Genomic DNA, 23564 nt, shown 5'->3' with positions numbered 1-23564 from the left:
CCGCGTTTGCGCGTCTTACTTGTGATGACTGCTTGTCTTCTGGGTGGGGAGGTAGATATTATGGACATATTGATGACTGCTTGTCTTCTGGGTGGGGAGGTAGATATTATGGACATATTGATGACTGCTTGTCTTCTGGGTGGGGAGGTAGATATTATGGACATATTGATTAGTGCTTGTCTTCTGGGTGGGGAGGTAGATATTATGGACATATTTGCGAATTCAGTGAGCACTTACTATGAGACCTAGCAGATCATGTCTGTCTGTGTGTCCCCCTTTTGTGCCCATATATGGAGCTGAGTGATTTGTTTGTGATTGATGCAACACACTCCATATTTGGACGTATAGCTGCATTTGCTTCCCGCGTTTGCGCGTCTTACTTGTGATGACTGCTTGTCTTCTGGGTGGGGAGGTAGATATTATGGACATATTGATGACTGCTTGTCTTCTCAAGATTCAAGATTGCTTTATTTTGTCATAATTTCCAACTGTAGCAGCAGAAAAAAACGAAATTACGTTTCTCCTAGTTAAAAGACTAGGAGAAACGTAATTTCGTTTTTTTCTGGGTGGGGAGGTAGATATTACGGAGCACCAGTAATGGCGTGTAGCTCTCACAGCGAACCATAATATTCAGATTCACTGTTTAAACGTCTTAGCAGGCCGACTGAGCACGCCTTGTGTCATCTGGCGCCAGACGCAATGAAACCCAACCCCCCCCCCCCCCAGCCCGCCACCACCTGCATCAGCATCATAAAGCACACGCCACTCCACCAGCTAATGAACACACGCACGCACGCAGGCAGCCACGCACGCAGGCAGCCACGCACGCACGCAGGCACGTACGCACGCAGGCACGCATGCACGCACGCACTCTTACATTAACCACTTCAGCCCTATATACAGCCGATCTGCTATTGATTGTAATACATTTGAAAACTTGTGAAATGGGACTTTGCTGTAGCATATTTTGTACTACTTTAAAGGAGTTATTTTATACCAATTACACACTTCACAAAGCCATTGGAATACGACAAAAAAAAAAAAATCTTCATGAATTCAATACTAAATGTAAGTACAATTTGAATACTTTACTTTACACTACTTTACACTTGTAAAATGGCAACACTTTTTTTCCACCACTGCGAATTGGACCCGACAACATTTCAGACAAAAATAAATTAATAAAGTCTCCCCTCCCCATTCCCCGTCATCCGCGAGATAATTTCCATTTTTTTACGGTCGCCCATTAAAAGACCACTAAATTTCATAATAGAATTACAATAGCCGCAATCAATTACGTTGGCGCTGGGTGCTATATGGCGCTCCCCGACTCCCCGATACGTCTGAGAGAGCTGTCAAATGTAATGACTGTTATATTGGAGTGCTGGGGACCATGGAGCAGCCGTTATAGGCCCCCGAATGGTGATTACTTTGCACTTTACTGTACGTGTAAAGATAGCACCTGGTGCGCCCGTAACTCTGAACCCCCCCCCCCTGGAGAACTACTTAACCATATCGTTGCTGTCGGAAACAGAAACCTCGTATGTCCATATTTTTTTACTCTGGCGCAAAAACGCAAAGCGGCGCGTTTTGAGCTTGTGGATCCGTTTCTTTTTATGTCTTTGAATTTGAATCCTGAAAAGGAAGAGTTTTGGGCGGAGGTTTCCACCCGACAGAGAGACGATAGCTAAATGTATCGCCGGGCGGGTGAGCACGCAAATGGTTTAGATTGTGCTGGGGGTTGTATTTTTACGACGGAGACACGTATTATTTTTACGACGGAGGCACGTGGATTTCATTAGTATGGGCGAGGCGACGCGTTTTAGGCTAAAACTGGGGGAAAGTCAGGCCTTCTGTTCTGTTCTACCTGATTTATACTTATTTGTACGCGAGGGGCGTGCACCGACAATCTATAAGCTGACAGTGTGGCACCTTGACAAGATGTGATCTACAGCTTGTTGATGGGCTATTTTCAGCGTGTGTCTGTGTGAGTGACACCCATGCGGAACAAAGTATAGCCTAAGTTCGCATTCACACCTGTAGTTGATAGACTCTGTGCGATTGGGGGGTGAAGTTGCATCATTCTTGCAGTTTTAATTACCTGCGTTTGCGTTCACACTGTTTTGTCAACCACAGCAGGGAACTTTAGTAAGGTGTTCAATGCATAAACTACACAGTGAAATCTATGGTGTATACATTGAGTAATAGTTAGGACGTAAAGTGAGGGTAACGTGGATGCAGGATGTGTGTCGGAGACTGGACGTTACTTTGTGTGTGTGTGTGTGCGTGCGTGCGTGCACAATAGCAGATTGCTACAAACTTTACCAACTTGTTTTGTAAAGTAGCTGCTAGCCTACGTATATAAACCTGGTAGGTTAATATGAGTAGCCTACTGTCTAGTGTCTACACAAACAAAGCACTTTTATCTGACTTCAGATCAGCGGAGCCGGCTGAATTCCCGGTCCATGCAGGTCTGTAGTCCACTGCGAGCGCAAACTCTACATTTTGTGCAAATGTGCATTTGAACCAAATCGCCTCCATTCTCTCGCTAAATATCCTATACACTCACTGCAGTGTTTTTTTAATGTAACCTTCAGCATTTTATAAATGTGATCGTCTGGCCATATTGCGATAAGGGCTTCTATCTCTTCACTAGACCACGTCTGCCCACAGGACATCTTTATACTGCGTAATAATGCCTTCTCCTTCCTCCTCGAGTGCCAAATACCAACTTCTTCAGCTCACAATGGCACATTCTTTGGTTCATCCCCTATATTTGATGCGATTGCATTCACACCTATGCTGTGATTTGCCCTCTGGTGTGCTTGGAAGCAAAGTGAGACCACCGTTTTTTGGCAATCTAGAGCGCGTTTGTTTGATCCGCACCAGAATTCAAATGAGCCTATCACACCTGCCAAAACGAAGTGCAACATACTGGTGTGAATGCGCCCGTAAACCAAGCCCTGGTGAAAGCTGGTGTACTGCTACATGTGGGTTGTCCAGAAGGCGCCCTAGGCCGGATTTTTCGCGGCGCCCTGAAATCTTTTCAGGGCAATTTTTCTACTTTAGGTTTTCTGGTTCAACAAGTTTCAAAGGGTCATCATATGAAAGCTTCCATTCTGTAGTTTCATAATGTGTAAAAGCTGAAAAATGAACATGGCCCCCATTTTTTTGGCAATCTGCCGCCCTAGGCCATGGCCTATGTGGCCTATATATACCAGCCAGCCCTGATAGACTGGTTATCAGAATGTCACCCGTTCGCCTCCCAGTCCGCCCATGTCAACGTGTTGATGTGTCCCTGAGCGAGACACTTAACCCCTAATCTTGTGACATAACAACAGCTCAGTGGCCTTGTGATTAGAGTGTGCACCCCGGGCCACTGTCGATCCCTGGCCAGGTCATACTAAAGACTGTACAACATTGGGGTAAGTCCCTGTGACATACTAGCATCATGTCCAGGGGGTGTACTTATAACTGGCTATACACAGAGGTGAATGGAATGCCTGTCCTGTGGAAAATGAACACAACATGAAGATGTATTTTTCTCTCTACATACTTGTGTACAATTCACAGGTATACCTGCAAACAAGTGCACACATGTATGCCTATTGCCTACACTGCCTTCTGTAATTGCTTTCTTATCTCTTTGGACACAAACCTTGTATCTCCAAATGTCAACTTTTGATGTTTTTATTTACATAATGTATACTTTACTTTATCATACAAGAGTGTCAAAGTGGTGCAAAGAGCGGTTCTGCAAGCTCTGCAGAACAGCTATTTTCACTATTTATTTGTTTACAATAATAACAAAAAGAGGATTCCAGCCGGCGGTGCCGATCTGCTTCCCCCAATAGTGTTGACGGAGGAATAATAATAATAATCCATTCTCATTGTTGGCTCAGCTAAAAATATATTATATCAGGTGGAATCATATCTCTAGATAACGGCAATGTAATTGACATTCATAGTGTTGTCTGGTGCTGCCTGGGTATTGTCTCTCTCTCCCTCCCACCCACAATCTAATCTGCCTCCTCAGTCTTATAGCTGGAGTTTCAGAGCACGAGGGAGAGAGAGGAGAGGGAATTCAGGTTCACTGGTTGGCTCCTTGCTCGCGCAGAATCTGTGTGGCCACAAGAGAGCGCTGTGGGCAGCCTCTAACACACAAATCAATCAAAGTGTGTGTGGGGAGAAATGCAAAAAAGTTGTACTCGGTGGTGGGAAACTAACAAAGTACTTTTTCTCGAGTATTGTGTCAATTTTATAATACTTTAATATACTGTACATCTTCCACTGCATCTCAGAGACAAATATTGTTCTTTTTACTCCGTCTCGTTTCAGTTACTAGTTTGCAGTTTTTCATCATCATTACAAAATATTAAAAATGTACTGCTTTGGTAGCCTACATTAACAATATTTGATGACAATGCTTTTGTACTTTCTACTCAAGTAACATTTTGAATATGGGACTTGTACTTGGAGCAGAACATTTCATTGTAGTATTGCTACTTCTACTCAAGTAAAACGTTTGAATACCCCCCTCCCCTGTGATTTGAGGGCAAATGTAAAAAGTTTGTATTGCAGCAGAAAGTTACAAGGCTTTTTGTTACCGTCTCGCCCCCTGTGGCAATGAGAAGACACAAATCAGTACAAGATTCTCTTAGATGTCGATGTGTGTATGTCTACATATTTCATATCCGTGGCACACATACAGTACAGTACAGTGCTGGTAGGCTGTCAAGTGCTTCAGAGGCAGTGTGCATTGAACTGAGCACAACACTATTTGTTATACTTTCATGTCTATGTTTTTACTCGTTTCTCGGGCTGCAGCTATCAATTATTAATTATCTTGGTGATTATTCTATCGATCTATTTTTCGATTAATCCAGTAATCCAGAAGAACTTGTGTTTCTTTAGATACTGTGTATGTCAACACACATAATAACCACATAATAACCAAGTATTGTATACTTCCCCTGTCACACAATCAAAATATTGAAAGCTGATCCACATGCTCACAATGTTGCATTGTGATGCGGACATTGCGATGTACGCTTGTAGATCAGCTCTTTCCATTTTGGTTTTAGTTTTTTCTTGTTTTTCCCCCGTTTTGACTATAACATGCCCCAAAATCAGGCTTGATTACGAATCAATTACTTTATAAAATCATCTTCGATTTTCTTTTTGAATAACCCTTGCACTGGTACTCTTTTCTCTGTGCTGTGTATTGACAGAGCTTCGCGGCCCCCCCACCAACATAGTCTTTTCTCTGTGCTGTGTATTGACAGAGCTTCCCGGCCCCCCCACCAACATAGTCTTTTCTCTGTGCTGTGTATTGACAGAGCTTCCCGGCCCCCCCACCAACATAGTCTTTTCTCTGTGCTGTGTATTGACAGAGCTTCCCGGCCCCCCCACCAACATAGTCTTTTCTCTGTGCTGTGTATTGACAGAGCTCCCCGGACCCCCCACCAACATAGCCATCTCCAACATCGGCCCCCGCTCCGTCACCCTGCAGTTCAAACCCGGCTACGATGGCAAGACCTCCATCTCCCGCTGGCAGGTGGAAGCTCAGGTAAGGAGACACTTGTTTTTACCCCGGAGAAGGACAACATTTTAGCTCTGATTTGATCAGTCATGTGCTGAGGCCGATTCTAAAAACACCTTCTAAAACCTAACCTAATGTTTTCTGAAAACCTTCAAATTCTTATTAAAAATATATAAAATAAAGGATGTTGCTATATGAGACACAGAGGTGTATGAAACACAGAGGTGTAAAACAACCTATAGGTTACACCAGGTTTAAATGGGCTAAGTCTGCTTTGTAAAACAAATCATCTGTGTCGTGTGGGGGAAGCCTCATATGTCCAAAATCGTTACTTTTCAGCATTCAAATTCAAAAGCAGCAGAAGCTATGCGTTTTGAGCTTGTTTGAGCTGCTACTTTTGATACTTTTGTGTCTTTGGCCGCCCTCGAGCACTCGCATGACTGAGAGGTCATTTTGAAGTTGATTATCTTTGCCCATGAAGGTTTCCCTCCCATGGCCATCATCATTCATCATCATTCCATCATCTCAGAAACATTTTTTAAATATCAATTTAAGCACATGCTACTTCTGTCACACTTTACTTCAGTCACGCGAGTGCTAGGCAGCCTCACTGTCTAGTATGGGGAATCTCATCTCAAACTAAAACGGCATGACTTGAATAAGTTTGTTTGAGCCTATCCTGACCTGAAAATGCTTTTTCTAAAGAGCTGGAGAGACATGGATATATGCCTGTTACTGAACAAACACTAGTCTATATCAATGAGTACTATTATCTCAACCAAAGAAAATCACTTACCCTGCAGTACCTGTAAGCTGATGTTTTTTACTTTACTTTGTGTTTGTATGGTTCCCAGGTGGGGACTATCGGAGACAGTGAGGACTGGGTGACAGTCCACCAGTTGTCCAACGAGCCTGAAGCACGGTCCATGGAGGTCCCAGGACTCAACCCGTACACCTTCTACAGGTGATGACATCACACACCAGTTACACAGGGCGTCTGGCCTCACTGCCACTAGAGGGCCACATTTTTTTGTATGGGATCCAATTTGTATTAGATCTAAGGGGAATCTTAGGTGTAAGAACTGTGTTCCAGAAATAAATTGAAAAAGATCACCTTGGCAATTTTACTCATATTGATATAAATCAACTGACGGTAAAAAAGTACTAATTGATCAAATATATATATTTTTTTCTTCTCCAAACACAGACTCAAATGTAACTCAAACTGTTTGATTGTTTTTGTTCCACAGTTCCAAAAATAAACACGATCTATATACTTTATGGGGATTTCCAATACAAAACATAACGCTGTGACCCAGGGCTAGTGGGACTTTGGTACTACAGTAGGCTACTTTAGACAGTTAGAGAGTCTCACACACTAACACGCACATGTGAAAATACTGTAGGCAGGCACACAGACGGATGGTGAAAACATGCATATGCAGGAAGAAAAGACTCTTAATAGAGAAACAATTAAGGTTTCTGCCCAAAAACAGCGATAGGGTCTACAGTAATGATAATGATAATGAATTTATTTATATAGCACATTTCAAGACATAGTCCCAAAGTGCTTTACATAACAGGGTAAAAACAACAACAACGTAGTCACAGCTACAACAAGATATCAATAAATGGACAACATAAAAGCATACACACAAAAATAGAGTTATGCAAAAGGAAAATTAAGAGAAAGCCTTAACGTAAAGGTGGGTTTTTAGAAGGGATTTAAAACATGACACAGATTTTGCAAGTCTTAAATTAATAGGTAGGGCATTCCATAGTTTGGGAGCCCGGATTGCAAATGCCCTGCCACCTTTTGTGATAAGATCGGCTGTGGGGGTCTCTAGGAGGGCTTCGTCTGAGGACCTGAGTGAACGTTTAGGCTAATCATAATAACAGGCATACTGTAGCAAGTTAGCAACAGACAACAGGTAGGATTAGATCACCTGCAGTGAGTTCTAGGGAGTGGCTGTCATCATTACATGTCACGGGATACATTTCATTATCTTTCATTTCTTTTTGGCGAGCAGCGCCACTGTCTGGGAAAATAATACACAGACTATTATGATTAGGATTACCTCACTATTATATATTATATCCCAACCAACGAACCACATAATCAGTTATTCTCATCTGTCTCTGGAAAGTAACCAATGTCTGTCACTCGACTTCTCTCAACGCATTACTTTCTTCTGTGTCCGCATACAAATGCATGGCTTTCTGTATATGTCAATAACATTTGAGAGTCATTATTCATAATAGGTGAACATTCTGCAAAAACAGGTGGACATTACTACGCTACTTTTGGCGAAGAACCCCATAGTATCATATTTTGTCGCTGTCTGCTAAAAATGAGTGAGTGAGTGAAAAAAAACACTAACGTAAACACCTGCCCATCAGGCTCCGCATGCGCCAGGTGAACATCGTGGGCACCAGTCCTCCCAGCCAGCCCTCCAGGAAGATCCAGACCCTGCAGGCTCCTCCAGACATGGCCCCCGCTAACGTCACCCTGCGTACCGCCAGCGAGACCAGCCTCTGGCTACGATGGGTGGTAAGTACCCACCGCCAGTGAGACCAGCCTCTGGCTACGATGGGTGGTAAGTACCCACCGCCAGTGAGACCAGCCGTCACTAAGTAAACCCTGCAGTGCTAACGTCACCCTGCGTACTGCATGCCAGTGAGACCATGCAGTCTCTGGCTACGATGGGTGGTAAAGTACCCCCCACTAGCCTCGCCCTGCGTACCGCTAATGAGACCAGCCCTGGTCTCTCTCACACACACGCACAGGCAAGCACGCACGCACGCATGCACACACACACACACACACACACACACACACACACACACACACACACACACACACACACACACACACACACACACACACACACACGTATAAATATACACCAGAGTTTTAATGGCCTTGGAGCTTAAATGTTAATTATCACCAGCGGCTATTAGCATACAGAAAAGCTTCCTTGTCCTGAGGCAGTGGTTCTCAAAGTGTGGTCTGGGGACCCCTCGAGGTAGCCCACATAATTGGCAACACTGTAAGATTTTAATATAACATGAATATAAAAAGAATATATTTATATATATTTATATATATATATATTTTTTTTTTAAATACCTTGAAGAATGAATTTTCATTGCGGTACTGATAAGATAGGAAGTATCCTATAAATAACATTAGTTCCATTGATCCAAGCCTGAACACAATCGATGGATTGATCATGCTTCTCCTCTCTGTGTGCCTGTGTGTCCCGCTCCAGCCTCTACCGGAGTGGGAGTACAACGGGAACCCGGAGCTGGTGGGCTACCGGGTCCAGTACTCGCGCAGCAGCGCCCAGGGCCGCGGGGCGCTGACCCACGTGATCGCCGACCGCCTGGAGAGGGAGTTCACCATCGAGGACCTGGAGGAGTGGACCGAGTACGAGGTCAAGGTGCAGGCCATCAACGGCATCGGCACGGGGCCCTGGAGCCAGCCGGTCCGAGGATGGACCCGGGAGTCTGGTGAGAGAAACCTTGACTTACGTCCACTTTAACCCATTTTGGGGCGGGAACCCCTTTTGGTGTTGGCATTATGTTATGCTTTAGCTATTGAAAAATAGCAGATCTACGAGCTTGTAGGTCTGACATAGAAACATAGGTTGGTCCAAAAATAAACTGTGATATGACTCGTTTATCATGTATTGAGTTACAGTTGATAACGTCTGTCTTTTCCGAGAGAAAACAACATTTCTTGCTCTTTGGTTAAATTATTACTTTTTTTTTACTATCAGTTGATGCTTCATATACAAAAAAATTATGCCTTCAGTAAAAAAAAGCTAAACGTTAATAGGAAACACCTAGTATTTAACACACAGAAACATAAGAGAACAGAGACTTTTGACAGACCTGCAGTTTTCTGGGAGTTTGAAAGCAGAACTCTCCCAGATGACTTGAGACTGTGTGGTTCATGATATCAGAACCAAAATGAGAAATGTTGTTTTGACCCTAAATCCTTCAACGCTTCATAAACAAATATTTTGAAATCAATTATTTTGGCACCAGTCAGTGTAAGATGTGAGAACTGAAGTGACTTGTCGGTCAAGTCCTGAGCCGCAGTGTTCTGAATTGTCTGGTCGATAGTTTTTAGAGAGACCTACAGTGTACAGACACCAGTGGTGTTAGTTTTCAAATAATTGTAGTGGAGTAAAACTACAATATTTGCCTCTGAGATGTAGGGGAGTAGAAGTAAACGTATTGAAAATCGTAAATACTCCACTAAAGTAAAAGCACCCGAAAAATGTACAACAGTACTCGAGTACATGTAATCATTTAATTTCCATGCACCACTGAGCTACAGTATCAAGACACCGTAACTGTACACGCAGACATACACGGACACGTCACACACACACACACACACACACACACACACACACACACACACACACACACACACACACACACACACACACACACAGCCACACACACACACACACACACACACACACACACACACACACACACACACACACACAGACACACACACACACACACAAACGCCATCCAACTCCGTTCACTTCTCGCACAAACTGAATCCAATTCGGGGGGTAAATCCTATGTTATATTTTTTGGACAGTAATCTGTCTGAACTGCTCAAAGGGCTGTAAATCCTATGTTATATATTTTTGGACAGTAATCTGTCTGAACTGCTCAAAGGGCTGCACCATTAAATTCCTGCATTTCCCTAATCCACTCAAACACAAATCCACCTGGCCTCACCTCACTCCAACCAACACCCAGAAAGGCAGAAACGCACGTCACACATGAATAGCATCAACATGCTCAATGCTGGCCGGGTCAAACCGGGCCGGCCCTTAATTTAAAAATTATTATTAGCTGCACTGATAACTTTGGGGCACGCCCGTCTAGAGTTTGAAATTTGAATGGACGGGTATAAGTCAAAAGGGAGACATCGAAGAGGAATGATGGATGGGGAAGGATCAACATAATTATGGAATGTCAGAACAGGTTCTGAAATATATCCATATATGGAGATCTAAGGGTTTGAGGTTTATCCATGGAGTATATCCATCCCTGATGACGTCAAATGATGTCACAAGACCTGGGCACCATGTGGTGCCCGACACACTAACTGACGGGAAATGCTCGATTCCATAGTTAACTGCCACCTAGCGTCTCTGCCTTAGGTTGTGACCAGGCTTTTCTCTTCGCAGATGAGTAATCCTGGGGCCGAGGCTACGTTTATCCCCCTTTTCATGCAGTGCAGAGCTAAATAATACCATACAAAATACAAGGCACTAACATGCTCATCAGGAGCAGTTAGGGTGACGCGTAACCCGCAACCCTCCGTTATTCCAGAGTAGCTACCTCCTGAGCCATTATAGTTAAATGCTGGCATATAGCAGCCTACAGCTGGCATATAGTGGTACACCTGGCATAACACATCGGTGTGTGTTATGCTAGGGTGGTGAGGTTAGTGCCAGGTTACTCAACGGTGCAGAACGCCCATTTAAAAATCATTTGAACTCTACCCTAGATTCCGCTGGCCTGCAGCTGCTCTGATGGCACATCAGGCTGCAGCGAGCAGTGCCCAGATTCCATGCGTTCAACAGCTGGCAGCGCTCCGTCATCACTATCCCACACTCGCACCACTCTATCCCTGTCATCGCCTCTCTCGTATGAAACCTCATACGTCCAAAACGGTTTACTTTTCAGGATTGAGATTCAAAAGCATCAAAAGTAGCAGATCTGCAAGCTCAAAGCGCGTTGCTTCGCGCCGCGCTTCACACCGCGTTGCTTCGCGCCGCGCTTCACACCGCGTTTCGAGCTTGCGGATCTGCAACTTTTGATGCTTTTGTGTGACACTGTAGTATGATCGCGGAAGGCGTTCATTTACGGAAAAAAACACAAAAACTTAGAAGGTTTCTGCCCGACATTCATGTGAAAGCCCCATATAATGTAAAGCCTGTGATCAAGGCCAGGGCTGTTTTTTAGCTGCTTAAAATCCTACATACTTTGGTCCCTGGGCTCTACTAGGTCCGCCCATTTACCTGTACACCAAATCTCTTTGGCGGCGTTGGCTCAGGAGCGTAGAACGGCCGCTTCATGGGAAAACGGAAGGTTCGATCCCGGGCTCCCCCCAAGAGTTAGTGTCGTCAAAGTGTCCTTGAGCAAGACACTGAACCCCTAACTGATCCCGATGAGCAGGTTGGTGCCTTGCATGGTTTCCTCGGCCATCTGTGTCAATGGGTGAATGTAATGCACATTGTAAAGCGCCTAAAGGCGCTATATAAATGCACATTTAAAGTGGCAAGCTTGGCTATTCTCTGAGTGTTTGCTGTCAGAATGGGAACATGAATAGTGCTTGTACAGAAAACCTTTTCTCTCCCTCCCTCCCTCTCTATCTCTCTCTCTCTCTCTCCCCCCCTGTAGTTTTTTCTCGTCTGTGTGCTCTTCTCTTCTCCTCTCTTGTCCTCTCTTGTGCTCTCACTTTGGTTACCAGACCTTCGGAGGAACGGAGCAATTTGAGGGAAAGGAGTCGTAGGAAATTGGGAACACATGGGCCTGAATGGCGAATTCCTTCCCTTTTCTTTTTTCTTTGGTTTCCCCTCACTGCAGCAAATTCTTGGGAATCAGGGCATTATGTCCAGGGATGAGTGCCAAGGAAGAGAGCTGCTCTGTTCTCTGTCTGCCTAGTGTCTCTGTCGCGTGGAACCCTCGTATGAAACTGTTACTCTGTTCTCTGTCTACCTAGTGTCTCTGTCGCGTGGAACCCTCATATGAAACTGTTCTCTGTCTGCCTATAGTCTCTGTCGTGTGGAACCCTCATATGAAACTGTTCTCTGTCTGCCTATAGTCTCTGTCGTGTGGAACCCTCATATGAAACTGTTCTCTGTCTGCCTATAGTCTCTGTCGTGTGGAACCCTCATATGAAACTGTTCTCTGTCTGCCTAGTGTCTCTGTCGTGTGGAACCCTCATATGAAACTGTTCTCTGTCTGCCTATAGTGTCTCTGTCGTGTGGAACCCTCATATGAAACTGTTCTCTGTCTGCCTAGTGTCTCTGTCGCGTGGAACCCTCATATGAAACTGTTTTCTGTCTGCCTAGTTTCTCTGTCGCGTGGAACCCTCGTATATGAAACTGTTACTCTTCAGGATTCAATATAATCCAATATATTGAAAAATTGCAGATTTGCTAGCTGTCACAACCACGACAGCGTTTTAACATTGTATGTAGATCATACAGTTGTGCTACTTAGTTGTGTGTGCGATGCTGTAATTAATATAATCAAGTAGGGCGTTCATTTACAAAAAAGTTTAAATATGGAGATTGTTTAAATATGGAGATTTTTGCCCCAGCAACGATATTCTATTTAGGCCTCAATGGTTCACCAGGTTCTCTGGAGATACCATGTGCACGGTGCACACATGCGTGTGCACACACACACGCACACATACACGCACACACAAGGGAAACCCATTTTTCGTAGCTGTTGGGTGGATGTCCAAAACCACCGTTTTTAGGAAATGTAATATTTCTCATTTATTGCTTTAATATTTTCACTGGTCCAATAAATATTTATAAAACCCACAGACACACTTAACCACTTCTGGGCAAGCCCTAAGGCGATTAAAGAAAGTGATATACAAAGTACATTTTGGTTTTTTTCTCCTCTCCTCTCCTCTCCCCTCCCCTCCCCTCAACAGTGTCGTCCTGTGGTCCCACCAATGTCTCTGCCTTCGCCACCACCTCCAGCAGCATCCTGGTGCGCTGGTTCGAGGTCCCTGAGCCAGACCGGAACGGCCTCATCCTGGGCTACAAGGTACATGTGTACACTGTCTCTGCCGGGTGGAAACCACATAATGTCCAGAACTGGAACTTTTCTGGATTCAAATTAAAAAAAGGCAAAAGTAGCAGTCCTGTACAAACTCGTCCCTTCGTGTCACGTATCGAGCTTATCGATCTGCTACTTAACCCATTCTGACCTGAGATCAGATTCATACGAGGTTTCCACTGGACACACACTGGTCTGATGAACCCATTCTGACCTGAGATCAGATTCTAAAAATGTCAGTCGTTCTTCGAATTTTTCAAAAATAGCAGACCTACAAGCTCGTATCGCGCCACTCGGTGGCGCGATATGAGCTTGTAGATCTGCTATTTTTCAATAGGTAAAGCATAACATGATGCTAACACCAAAATGGGTGCCCGGTCAGAATGGGTTAAACTTTTGATGATTTTGTGTGACACTGTATGATCAAGTAGGGTGCTAATGCACGACAACAAAACACTAAATGTTTGGAAAAACAAATAGTCCTTTTTTTGGTCCTGGTGTATCAAGTGGTGTTACTTACATGGGACGATGAATATTGTGGCCAAAATAATTTCGTGATAATCAAAATAATACTGCAACATTTGTTAACCAGGCCAGCATCCATATTCTGAGGTTAACATTAGCCAAAACAGCAGGACATTGCAACGGATTGTGACCTTGACATTTTTTTTTGGTGAAGAGAGTTGGTGTAGAGTAAAAGAAGTCCACCTATAGAGCCATGGTGATGTAGCCTATACAACACCACGATAAGTTAAAATCTCCTAACCAGTGTTTTTTAATCACGATAAACGACAGATTCCATGCGTTCAACAGCTGATAATGACTATGCATGGTCTCTACCAGGTGGTGTACAAGGAGAAGGACAGTGACAGTGCGGTCCAGCTGTGGACGGTGGAGGGCAACGCCAGCCACAGTGTGCAGCTGACGGGTCTGGGGAAGTACGTCCTCTATGAGATCCAGGTCCTGGCCTTCACCCGGGTGGGCGACGGGCGGCCCAGCGCCCCCGCCATCCTGGAGAGGACGCTGGATGACGGTATACGCACCGCAGCCTAGTCTGCATCTATCAGATCCATTGATTGATTGGTTGGTTGGTTGGTTGATTGATTGATTGGTTGGTTGGTTGGTTGGTTGGTTGGCGATTTATTGGAAATGTGTCTCTTACGCCAGTGGTTCCCAAAGTTGGGTCCGGGGACCCCCAGGGGTCCTTGACGGAGTTCCAGGGGGTCCCCAGCTAAATGGAACCAAATGGACCCTTATAGGTCTGTAACTCTGAGAGTGTACAAATGGAACCAAATGGACCCTTATGGGTCTGTAACTCTGAGAGTGTACAAATGGAACCAAATGGACCCTTATGGGTCTGTAACTCTGAGTGTACAAATGGAACAAAATGGACCCTAACTTGGTTTCATTTCATCACACTCTCAGAGTTAAATTAACATTGATTTTATAATATAAATTGGGGGTCCCAGAGTTAGAAATACCATTAAATGGGGGTCCGTAGACTGGGGGTCCTTGAAATTAAACGGGTTGAGAATCTCTGCTAGAGCCGTAAAAATCTTCTCTTATGGGGGTCCCTGGCATATCTTTTCAAATGGGGGTCCTTGACATGAAAAGGTTTGGGAACCACTGTCCTACGCCAGTGGTTCTCGGATTGTTTTCATGTCAAGGAGTGCCAAATGAATATGTTTTGTTTTTTACCGTTGACCCCCATCTGAACATTTGTTTCAGGGACCCCACAATATTTGTCTTGTTAAATTGTTTTACAATATTAAAAATGTTGTCATAATTCTGTCAAGATTCTTTTGAACAACTGAATCAAACTGTTTTGATTCATTCACAATGCGCAAACGGCAATGCGCTGTGAGCTTGTAGATCATCTATTTTCAAGGTAACGGTAACCTTATTTTCCATAATCTTGCTGGGGACCACCAGGCAAGGACCCCTGGGGGTCCCCGGACCCCACCTCGAGAACCACTGGCCTAGATTGCTTCTCCGTCATGAGGCTAGGAGCCACACAGGAGGCTAGGGGAGACTGCAGCACTCATTTGCCATTGCAGTATACAGTAAATCCTGTTGCCTTTTGCATATTTAACTCAATGAGGTAGAGGGAGAGAAAATATAAAAATCAATATTGTGCCGTTTCTCGGCACCGCATGCATTCATTGACTCATGATTTAATTTGTTGTGGATAAATAAATCCATGCTGGGCTGAGCCATTATAGAGCACAGTGTATTTCTCTCCATTAAGCTTGATAAAATATTACCTTTATAATGTGTCTGGACCAGAGGCTCATTTTGGATGCACAGAATAGATATCTCTGTGTTGTTTGTTTAAAAGGTGTTTTAGATTCAGTGTAGCGTTTCAAGGTTATTGCAGTTTTGCATTAAACTTTTAGTTTTGTGTGTGTGTGTGTGTGTGCGTGTTTTCCAATTTGACTTTTTGTTATTTTGTTTATTTCTATGCTATAATAAGCGTGCTATTGTGTTGCAGTGCCGGGCCCTCCGGTGGGCATCCTGTTCCCTGAAGTGCGGACCACCTCGGTCAGGCTCATCTGGCAGTCTCCTGCCCAGCCTAACGGCATCATCCTGGGTCAGTACTACCACCCCACAACCCCTGTAGACTGGAGGAACTCTAAGACGTCACTGTCCCGCAGAAACCTTGTATCTCCATAGTTCAACTTGATGTGCAGGACTTATATCTGACTTGTGAAGTTTTGGAAACAAACAACTCCACGTGTCGCGGAGCTACGTCCCATAGCCTGAAGGGATGCCACACTCTGATTGGTTCAGAAGCACACAGCCTTCCGTTTTAGACTGACCATTCTAAATAAAACGACCAAAAAGCCAACTCACTCACTCATCTTTAAGTACTTTTGCCACCCCATATTCTTTGCCTGAAATGACACCTGTGTTTGCACTTCTAACCCCCCCCTGCCCCGCCTCTGCCCCATCCCAGCCTATCAGATCACGTACCGGCTGAACTCCACCAATAGCAACACGGCCACGGTGGACGTGCTGAATCCCAGCGCCCGGCAGTACACGGTGACGGGCCTGAAGCAGGAGTCTGTCTACGTGTTCCGCATCACCGCGCAGACGCGCAAGGGCTGGGGGGAGGCAGCCGAGGCCCTGGTGGTCACCACCGAGAAGAGAGGTAACACTGACACCGAGTGGTCTGTCATGGAACTGCGGTTATTATTGAGCTGTGCCAAACCGCTCCAATGACTGGCCGCGTGACTGTGTATGTCTGTATGTCAAAGTACAAACAGCTGCCATTTGTATACACGAATACGTTTGAGCCAGTTTATTCCATGCCAACCCCAGCCTTAGCTTGATTTGGCAAATTCCCCACACCTCGAATTCTCCAAACATGCAATTTGATTACGTAGTCAGTTTACTTTCCACAGTCAGTTTGTACTCTTCAGACATTCTCCACACATTCTCCGCAGACGTTTGCCACTGCACAAGGACTTTCCAGAACAGTTGATGTGGCTGGCCACTTATAGGTTACTGATAACATCAGGGATCTCCATATAATTATGGTCATAAAAGGCACAAACAGACAGACATACTGTATACAGAGATCTCCATATATGAGCACAAAAGGTACAGCAAATGTTTGAGAAAACTCAATTCAGTAATTCAGTGATGTTCATTTATTCAGCTACTTTGCATTTGTCCAGGAGGTACAACACGTAAAAAATAGCAGCTCACGGATATTTGTGGTGCAAAGTACTGTATAACTCAGGCTTAAAAGTGGTAATAGTGTTTCCTTTTGGTTACACACAAGGTTTGTTTTTCTAAAACAGTACATCTCAAAGTTTTAGGTTGCAACATTACAATGATTATATAATTATGACAATATAAAGCTATTCAACAACACTGTTACTGAACAGACACATGTACAGTAACACTTATTATACCAAAGGAACATGACTCCCTCACGGCTTACACCATATTTTAACTCACACATTCATGAAAATGTAAGGAGAGCTGGAAAATATAAGACTGTTCTTTTCACTCCTTCCTCTCTCTCTCTCTCTCTCTCTCTCTCTCTCTCTCTCTCTCTCTCTCTCTCTATCTCTCTCTCTCCCCCCCCCCCCCCCCGTCCATCCAGCTCGTCCCCAGCCCACCAGCCGTCCCATGGTGCCCCAGGAGCGCGTGCGGGCGCGCCACGTCCTGCTGTCGTGGGAGCCGGGCAGCGACGGCCTGTCTCCCGTGCGCTACTACACCGTGCAGCTCAGGGAGCTCCCAGAAAGCAACTGGACCGTCCAGTCGGCCTCGGTCAACCACGAGGCCAGCTCCTACACCGTGGACAGGTATGGTGCTATGCACTGTGCTGCAGCTGCAGTCGGGGGGGTCAATCAATGGTATGGTGCTATGCACTGTGCTGCAGCTGCAGTCGGGAGGGTCAATCAATACACAGCGTGATGACACCCAGTGGTGGAAAGTAACTTAAGTACATAATATTGTTGCTGTTGGGCAGAAACCTCTTATATCCACGTTTGAACGTTTTGTGTTTGTTCATGAATTAAGGCCATACTTGATCGTACTACAGTGTCACACAATAGCATCAAAAGTAGCGCATCTATTCAGCGTTTCGAGTTTGTGGATCTGCTACTTTTGCTAAGTTTGAATTATTTGAATCCTGAAAAGTCACAGTTTTGGACATTCTGAGGTTTCCATCGCCATGCTGGTTTGTGGTGGTCAATTATATTTTTGCCATGGACATGAGAACAATGAACATGAGACAAGCACATCAAGAGCTAGTCCTAAATGACTGTACAGTAACTCTTGACAGTGTACAAATGGAACCAAATGGTTCCATGTGTACACTCTCAGAGTAATGGAGTTATGGAGGTCCTTGAAAACGCTGACATGCAGTTATTGGGTCTTAATAAGAATAAAGAACCATTTATAATAGTGTGTAAAAACGGAATCAAAATATTTGCCACGGGTGAGGCCAGGTCTTGCCACGGACACATTTTGTCCATGTACTCCTGTACGGACACATAGATGACCCCTGAGTTTAAGCAGCTGGCCCCGTTTAGAGGTTTGTGGAACTATGTCGTCATGCCGTGATAAAGTAAAGTATGGATGGAGGTGAACATTACAGCACTCAGTGCTAGAGGCTGTCCAACAGCAGAACCCCACAGTATGCTGCTCCCACAAGGTGCTAGTCTGCCTTTAACGATGTGTAAAATGCAGCGATGTGCGTGGAGTTCCACAGGAGAAGAGGCCATGAGGTTAGCATATTATGTTGTTACAGCTTAACGATGCAGCACAAAGTCTCAGGGCCTTTAAGTGTGTGGTTCATCACATTTCTGATAGCTTCCGTGTTACAAGCATAAAATAAGAAGTTACTACAGGGGGGGCGGTGGAATCTTTGTGATAGGATAATATTTTTTTGGCATCCCTATTCTGAAGAGAATGGAAATAGCCGATCTACAAGTAGACCTGCAATTTTTGGCTACAGACCTGTGGTGTTGAGGGGGGGAAATGCAAACTAAGTACAGAGTGAAAGGTCACATTTTTCGAAGTATTAAGTGATTCAACATCTCAAAAATACATATTAACATGAATACAAAATACACTGATGATCGTGTTGTCAAACGATGAATGTTATACAATATGTAGTGGGGGGGGGGGGGGGGTCCCTGCTTCATCTCTCTCTCTCAACTAAGGAGGTCCACGGCCTGAAAGACGTTGACACATGTTTTACAGTATAGATTATGGTCCCAGAGATAAGAACTTGTATCAAATGCATATAAAACTGTGGTTTACTTGGTTTGCTTGTCTAAACCATAGCTGCGGGTTGTACTATTCTTAGCTTGCAGTGATTAAAAGATTTTGTATGAAATAATGTGTATTGCTGTGTGCTTTGCACCTTCAGGTTGAAGCCCTTCACCTCCTACCAGTTCAGAGTGAAGGCCACCAACGACATAGGAGACAGTGAATACAGCCAGGAGAGCGAGGCCATTACCACACTGCAAGACGGTAAGGACCAAACAACTACAACACATTCTATCATAGGAGACAGTGAATACAGCCAGGAGGTCCTCAGCTAAATTATTATTGATAGTTATAGGAACCAAAACTCGGACAGTGTACTAATGGAACCAAATGGACCCTCTATTTGTACATTTCCAGAGTGTACAGTTTTATTTTTATTTTTTAGGTATGAATTCAGACTGAAACAATGTTTGGGCTAACTCTAACCCTTTTAATTGTATTTATTACATTTCATTCGGTCAATTAATCTTTCATCAATCAAGATTGTAGAAAAATGATGTTTCCAAACCGACACCAATATAGTTCAGACTGATGGTAGGGTTTTGGTTTAGGTATGATCCTCGTCGTCTCTGTGCATTTGATGTATGTGTTTTCCTTGCTTAAGTGGCTCTGGATAAAGAGCATCTGCTAAATGCCTGCAGTGTGAATTGTAAATTGCTGTCAGGATGACTTGGCTTATTGTTATTGTTGAGCACAGTGCTGACAGTGACATAGCGAGTGATGTCATAGCAGTTGCCACGAAACTAGACAACAGTGCTAAAACCTCCTGGCACAGAGGTGGGAAAGGAGTACATTAACTCAAGTAGCTATATTTATATTATAGGCCAAAGTACATTTCTGAGGTATACTTATAGTTATACTTCTACTCCACTACATCTCACAGTCAAAACAAATTGTCTTAGTCTGACATTATTTAGAAACTTTTGATAGTTACGTTGCAGATCTATTACAACATTAGAAAATCCCGATCTACATAATCACAATATGTCACATCATGACACATTGTGAGCTTTGTAGAGCTGCTTTTGTATTTTTAATAAATAAAAGTAGGGTTACTTTTAGTACTGTAAGTGTATTTTCTTTTACTTTGAATACAGGACTTTTACTTATAGTATTTCTAACACTGTGGTACTGCTACTTTTCCTGAATCTGAGTACTTTTCCACCACTTATCTCCCAAACTGCTACTTTTGCCTGGCTTTAATCAATGGCAGCTTTTGTTTGTATTCTCCTCTGCCGGGGTTTATGTCCCGTGAATGCCACTGCAAGCGCTTACAGACTTTTAGCTTTTCCTCTGGACTTTTTCAGGTCCATTGAATACATTTGTCTTTACCTTTTGTTACTTTTATCTCTAATCCCCCCCCCTCCCCTACACCCCTCCCCCTCCACAGCACCCGACGAAGCACCCTCGATCCTGTCCGTTACGCCACACACCACCACCTCCGTCCTGATTCACTGGCAGGTGAGGAGACGGGTCAACGCCATTGGCTCGGCCTTAATGTGTGTGTGCGTGCGTGCGTGCTGAAATCTATAGCCTTGCATATGAAATCTGCTAAAAAGAAAATACCTTTCCTAAAACATAATTGAACTGTATACAGTACATAATATACAATGTGGTGTGAATGAATAGACATATCAGTGATGTAGTGCATGTATGGATGGATGTGTAAAAGTGTAGTGCGAGTTCAGAAAAGAAAACCAAACCAAACAAATGCTCACAGCCATTTTCCACAGCTTTGTAATGTGTACAATAAAAAAAGGAAATAAAAGGCCTGGGTTTCCAGTCGACAGCGACCATAATATTATATATGTACAGTATATTATGTTATTATATTATGTCTTAAGTGTTTCATCGTCTGTCGTGCTCCACAGAGCTGACAGTCAACATTTAGAGAATTAGAGAGCATGGAGTCATTTTACATAGTATCCAGCCTCCCTCCTCTCCCACACTCGCACCTGAATTAACAGGTCATAAAGGGGCGAGATAGGAGCCCCCCCGGGTCCTCCATCTTGGTTTTATAGAGAACGCTTGAAGAATTTATTAGGATATACTGTAGAGTGAGAGTCACATCTCTTTACCTCTTCTCTCCCCGTGGGCTTGTCATCGCTTGTTTGTTTTTTTTACAGCGAGCAACGTTTTTCTTCCCCTCATCCTCCTCCTTTGCAGTCTGGCTGGAGTCTGTTTTTTAAATGTCTGCTTTGCAATGAAATCCCCTGCAACTGAGGCAAGGAAGCATGCAAGAGTAAGCTGATAAATTGTAATTATACAACGGGGAAATATGCGAGTAATAACACCGACAGACCGCACTGCTGCAAAACCCAGAGAAAGCGTCATTTGAGCTTCAATTTGTACGTTTATGTCGAGGTAATTGCGACGATGTCTGAATTACGATAAACATGGCGCCACATCTGTTGTCCAGTCTCGTTCTGCTGTTCATAGACATATCGTTGTTCATTTTGCGTTTTTTCAAAAATAACGCACTACTTGAACGCACTAGAGCGTCACACAAAAGCACCAAACGTAGCAGATGTGATGCCCTTCAAACTTGTAGATCTGCTACATTTGCTATTTTTTTTAATCTGAATTCTGAAAAGTAACCGTTTTGGACATGAGGTTTCCACTCGACAGAGACGATATAAACGTAGATACCTACGTATTGATACGGTGCGTCATCACGGCCGCCATATTTTTGTGGGGGAAAGCCGTACCTCCTCATAGTAATGCATGTATATGACCCATGTACGGTATGTCTATTGAAGCAGGATTTCTCTCCATAATCCAAATGATCGTAACTCTCTGAATTATCGACCAATATTTGAGAAGTTTGGTTTGGAAAAAATTGCAGGCGTGTAGCCTGAAAGAGACCTGTATGGTTTTCTGGGCATATACTGTAGGGCGCACCATCTCCCGGCTGAGACAGTCGGGAACTTCCTATTGTGCTCTGCTCACGACTCCACATAACGGAGAACACTGACGTCACCCCATTTTTAGTGACACCCCTCTGCACTCTTATTGTTTAGCGAAAATACAAGGTTCACTCCGCTCGTATGCCACTTGTCATTGCCCGCAGGCGTTTTCTTTTTTCTCTCCTTTGAAAACAAAACGCCTGCAGGCTAAAGCCCAAACCACACCAAAGGGTCGGGTTGGGACAAAACGTGTTCTTAAGGTAGACCACACCAATGCAACTCATTGCAACTCAATTAGTTGCATTGGTGTGGTTTACCTTAAAAACAGTTTTGTCCCAACCCGACCCCTTGTGATTTGGGCTTTAGGAATGTGTTACCTACCACCACGGTATGACTTTAATGTGTGGAGCGGTCTTCCACCCTGCAGCCCCCCGCCGAGGAGAAGATCAACGGGATCCTGCTGGGGTTCAGGGTCCGCTACCGGGAGCTCCTGTACGACCGGCTGAGGAGTTACTCCGCCCACACCGTCAACAGCCCGTCCACCACCTGGGCCGAGCTCACAGGTGATCCACCTACACGGCACTGTCACTTTCACTCATTGTGTCACTAATGTGTCATCGTCTGTGGATCCCACTCCTGACACCCACTCATCCACTGATTAGTAGCAGTATCAGTGTATCGGTGTTATTAACTCCACTCCAGAGCTGGCGCGTGCGTGTGTGTGTGTGTGTGTGTGTGTGTGGGGCGACTGTGGCTCAGGAGGTAGAGCAGGTCGTCCAATGATCCGTGGGTCGAATCCCAGCTCCTCCTGTCTACATGTCTAAGTGTCCTTGGGCAAGACACTGAACCCCAAATTGCCGATGTGCTGGTTGGTACCTTGCATGGCTTCCGCTGCCATCGGTGTATGAATGGGTGAATGTAATGCACAATCTATGTAAAGCGCCTTGGATAAAGGCGCTATATAAATGCACCATTTACCATTTACCATTGTGTGTGTCTTCTGCCAGCATTTCACTTTTTTCGGTCACAATTCTGATGAGTGTTACTGTTTATTACCTCAGACAGTTAAAGTATTGGCCTAATACGATGAATTATCTCTCTAACTCTTCCATCTCGCTCTCTCTCTCTCTCTCACACACACACACACACACACACACACACACAATATGGGTGCCTACACTTATCCACAGCGCCCTACAGCGTGCGCAATCTGAGCGAGGCCATGCAGACCCAGTACGAGTTGGACAGTAAGTACTATCACACTCACACACACACGCATGCACGAGCACACACACACACGGACACGGCATGACACATAACCATGTTATGACACGGGAAGCATTCCGGGTGTCATATTGCGAGGTTATCATATGATTGTGCTGCCACTGCCAGCTGCCTGGCATTATGAGACAGGAAATGCACCTGGTCAATTGAGTTGACTATAATTGAGACCATTAGCACTGGAGAGTTGTTTACCTGCA

The 23564-nt window shown here is 44.4% G+C and overlaps 1 protein-coding gene across 8 annotated transcripts in view; it reads left to right on the top strand.

Annotated features, from left to right (window-relative positions):
* The window catches only part of LOC308333283 (protein sidekick-2-like), a 454209-nt gene that overhangs the window by 387543 nt on the left and 43102 nt on the right, over positions 1-23564 (top strand). For all 8 annotated transcript variants that reach the window (XM_080789577.1, XM_080789573.1, XM_080789576.1 and 5 more), the window contains exons 22-34: positions 5448-5569; positions 6397-6506; positions 7943-8093; positions 8815-9055; positions 13260-13375; positions 14231-14420; positions 15879-15977; positions 16344-16538; positions 17502-17703; positions 19278-19381; positions 20568-20638; positions 22511-22646; positions 23274-23330. In XM_080789577.1, the coding sequence (XP_080645703.1) occupies positions 5448-5569; positions 6397-6506; positions 7943-8093; positions 8815-9055; positions 13260-13375; positions 14231-14420; positions 15879-15977; positions 16344-16538; positions 17502-17703; positions 19278-19381; positions 20568-20638; positions 22511-22646; positions 23274-23330 (1794 nt within the window). The remainder of the gene's footprint in view (positions 1-5447; positions 5570-6396; positions 6507-7942; positions 8094-8814; positions 9056-13259; positions 13376-14230; positions 14421-15878; positions 15978-16343; positions 16539-17501; positions 17704-19277; positions 19382-20567; positions 20639-22510; positions 22647-23273; positions 23331-23564) is intronic.

This window comes from Protomyctophum bolini (assembly GCF_963924005.1).
Source record: "Protomyctophum bolini genome assembly, chromosome: 18".
Taxonomy (NCBI): Eukaryota; Metazoa; Chordata; class Actinopteri; order Myctophiformes; family Myctophidae; genus Protomyctophum; species Protomyctophum bolini.
This window is presented reverse-complemented; position numbering and strand designations above follow the sequence as displayed.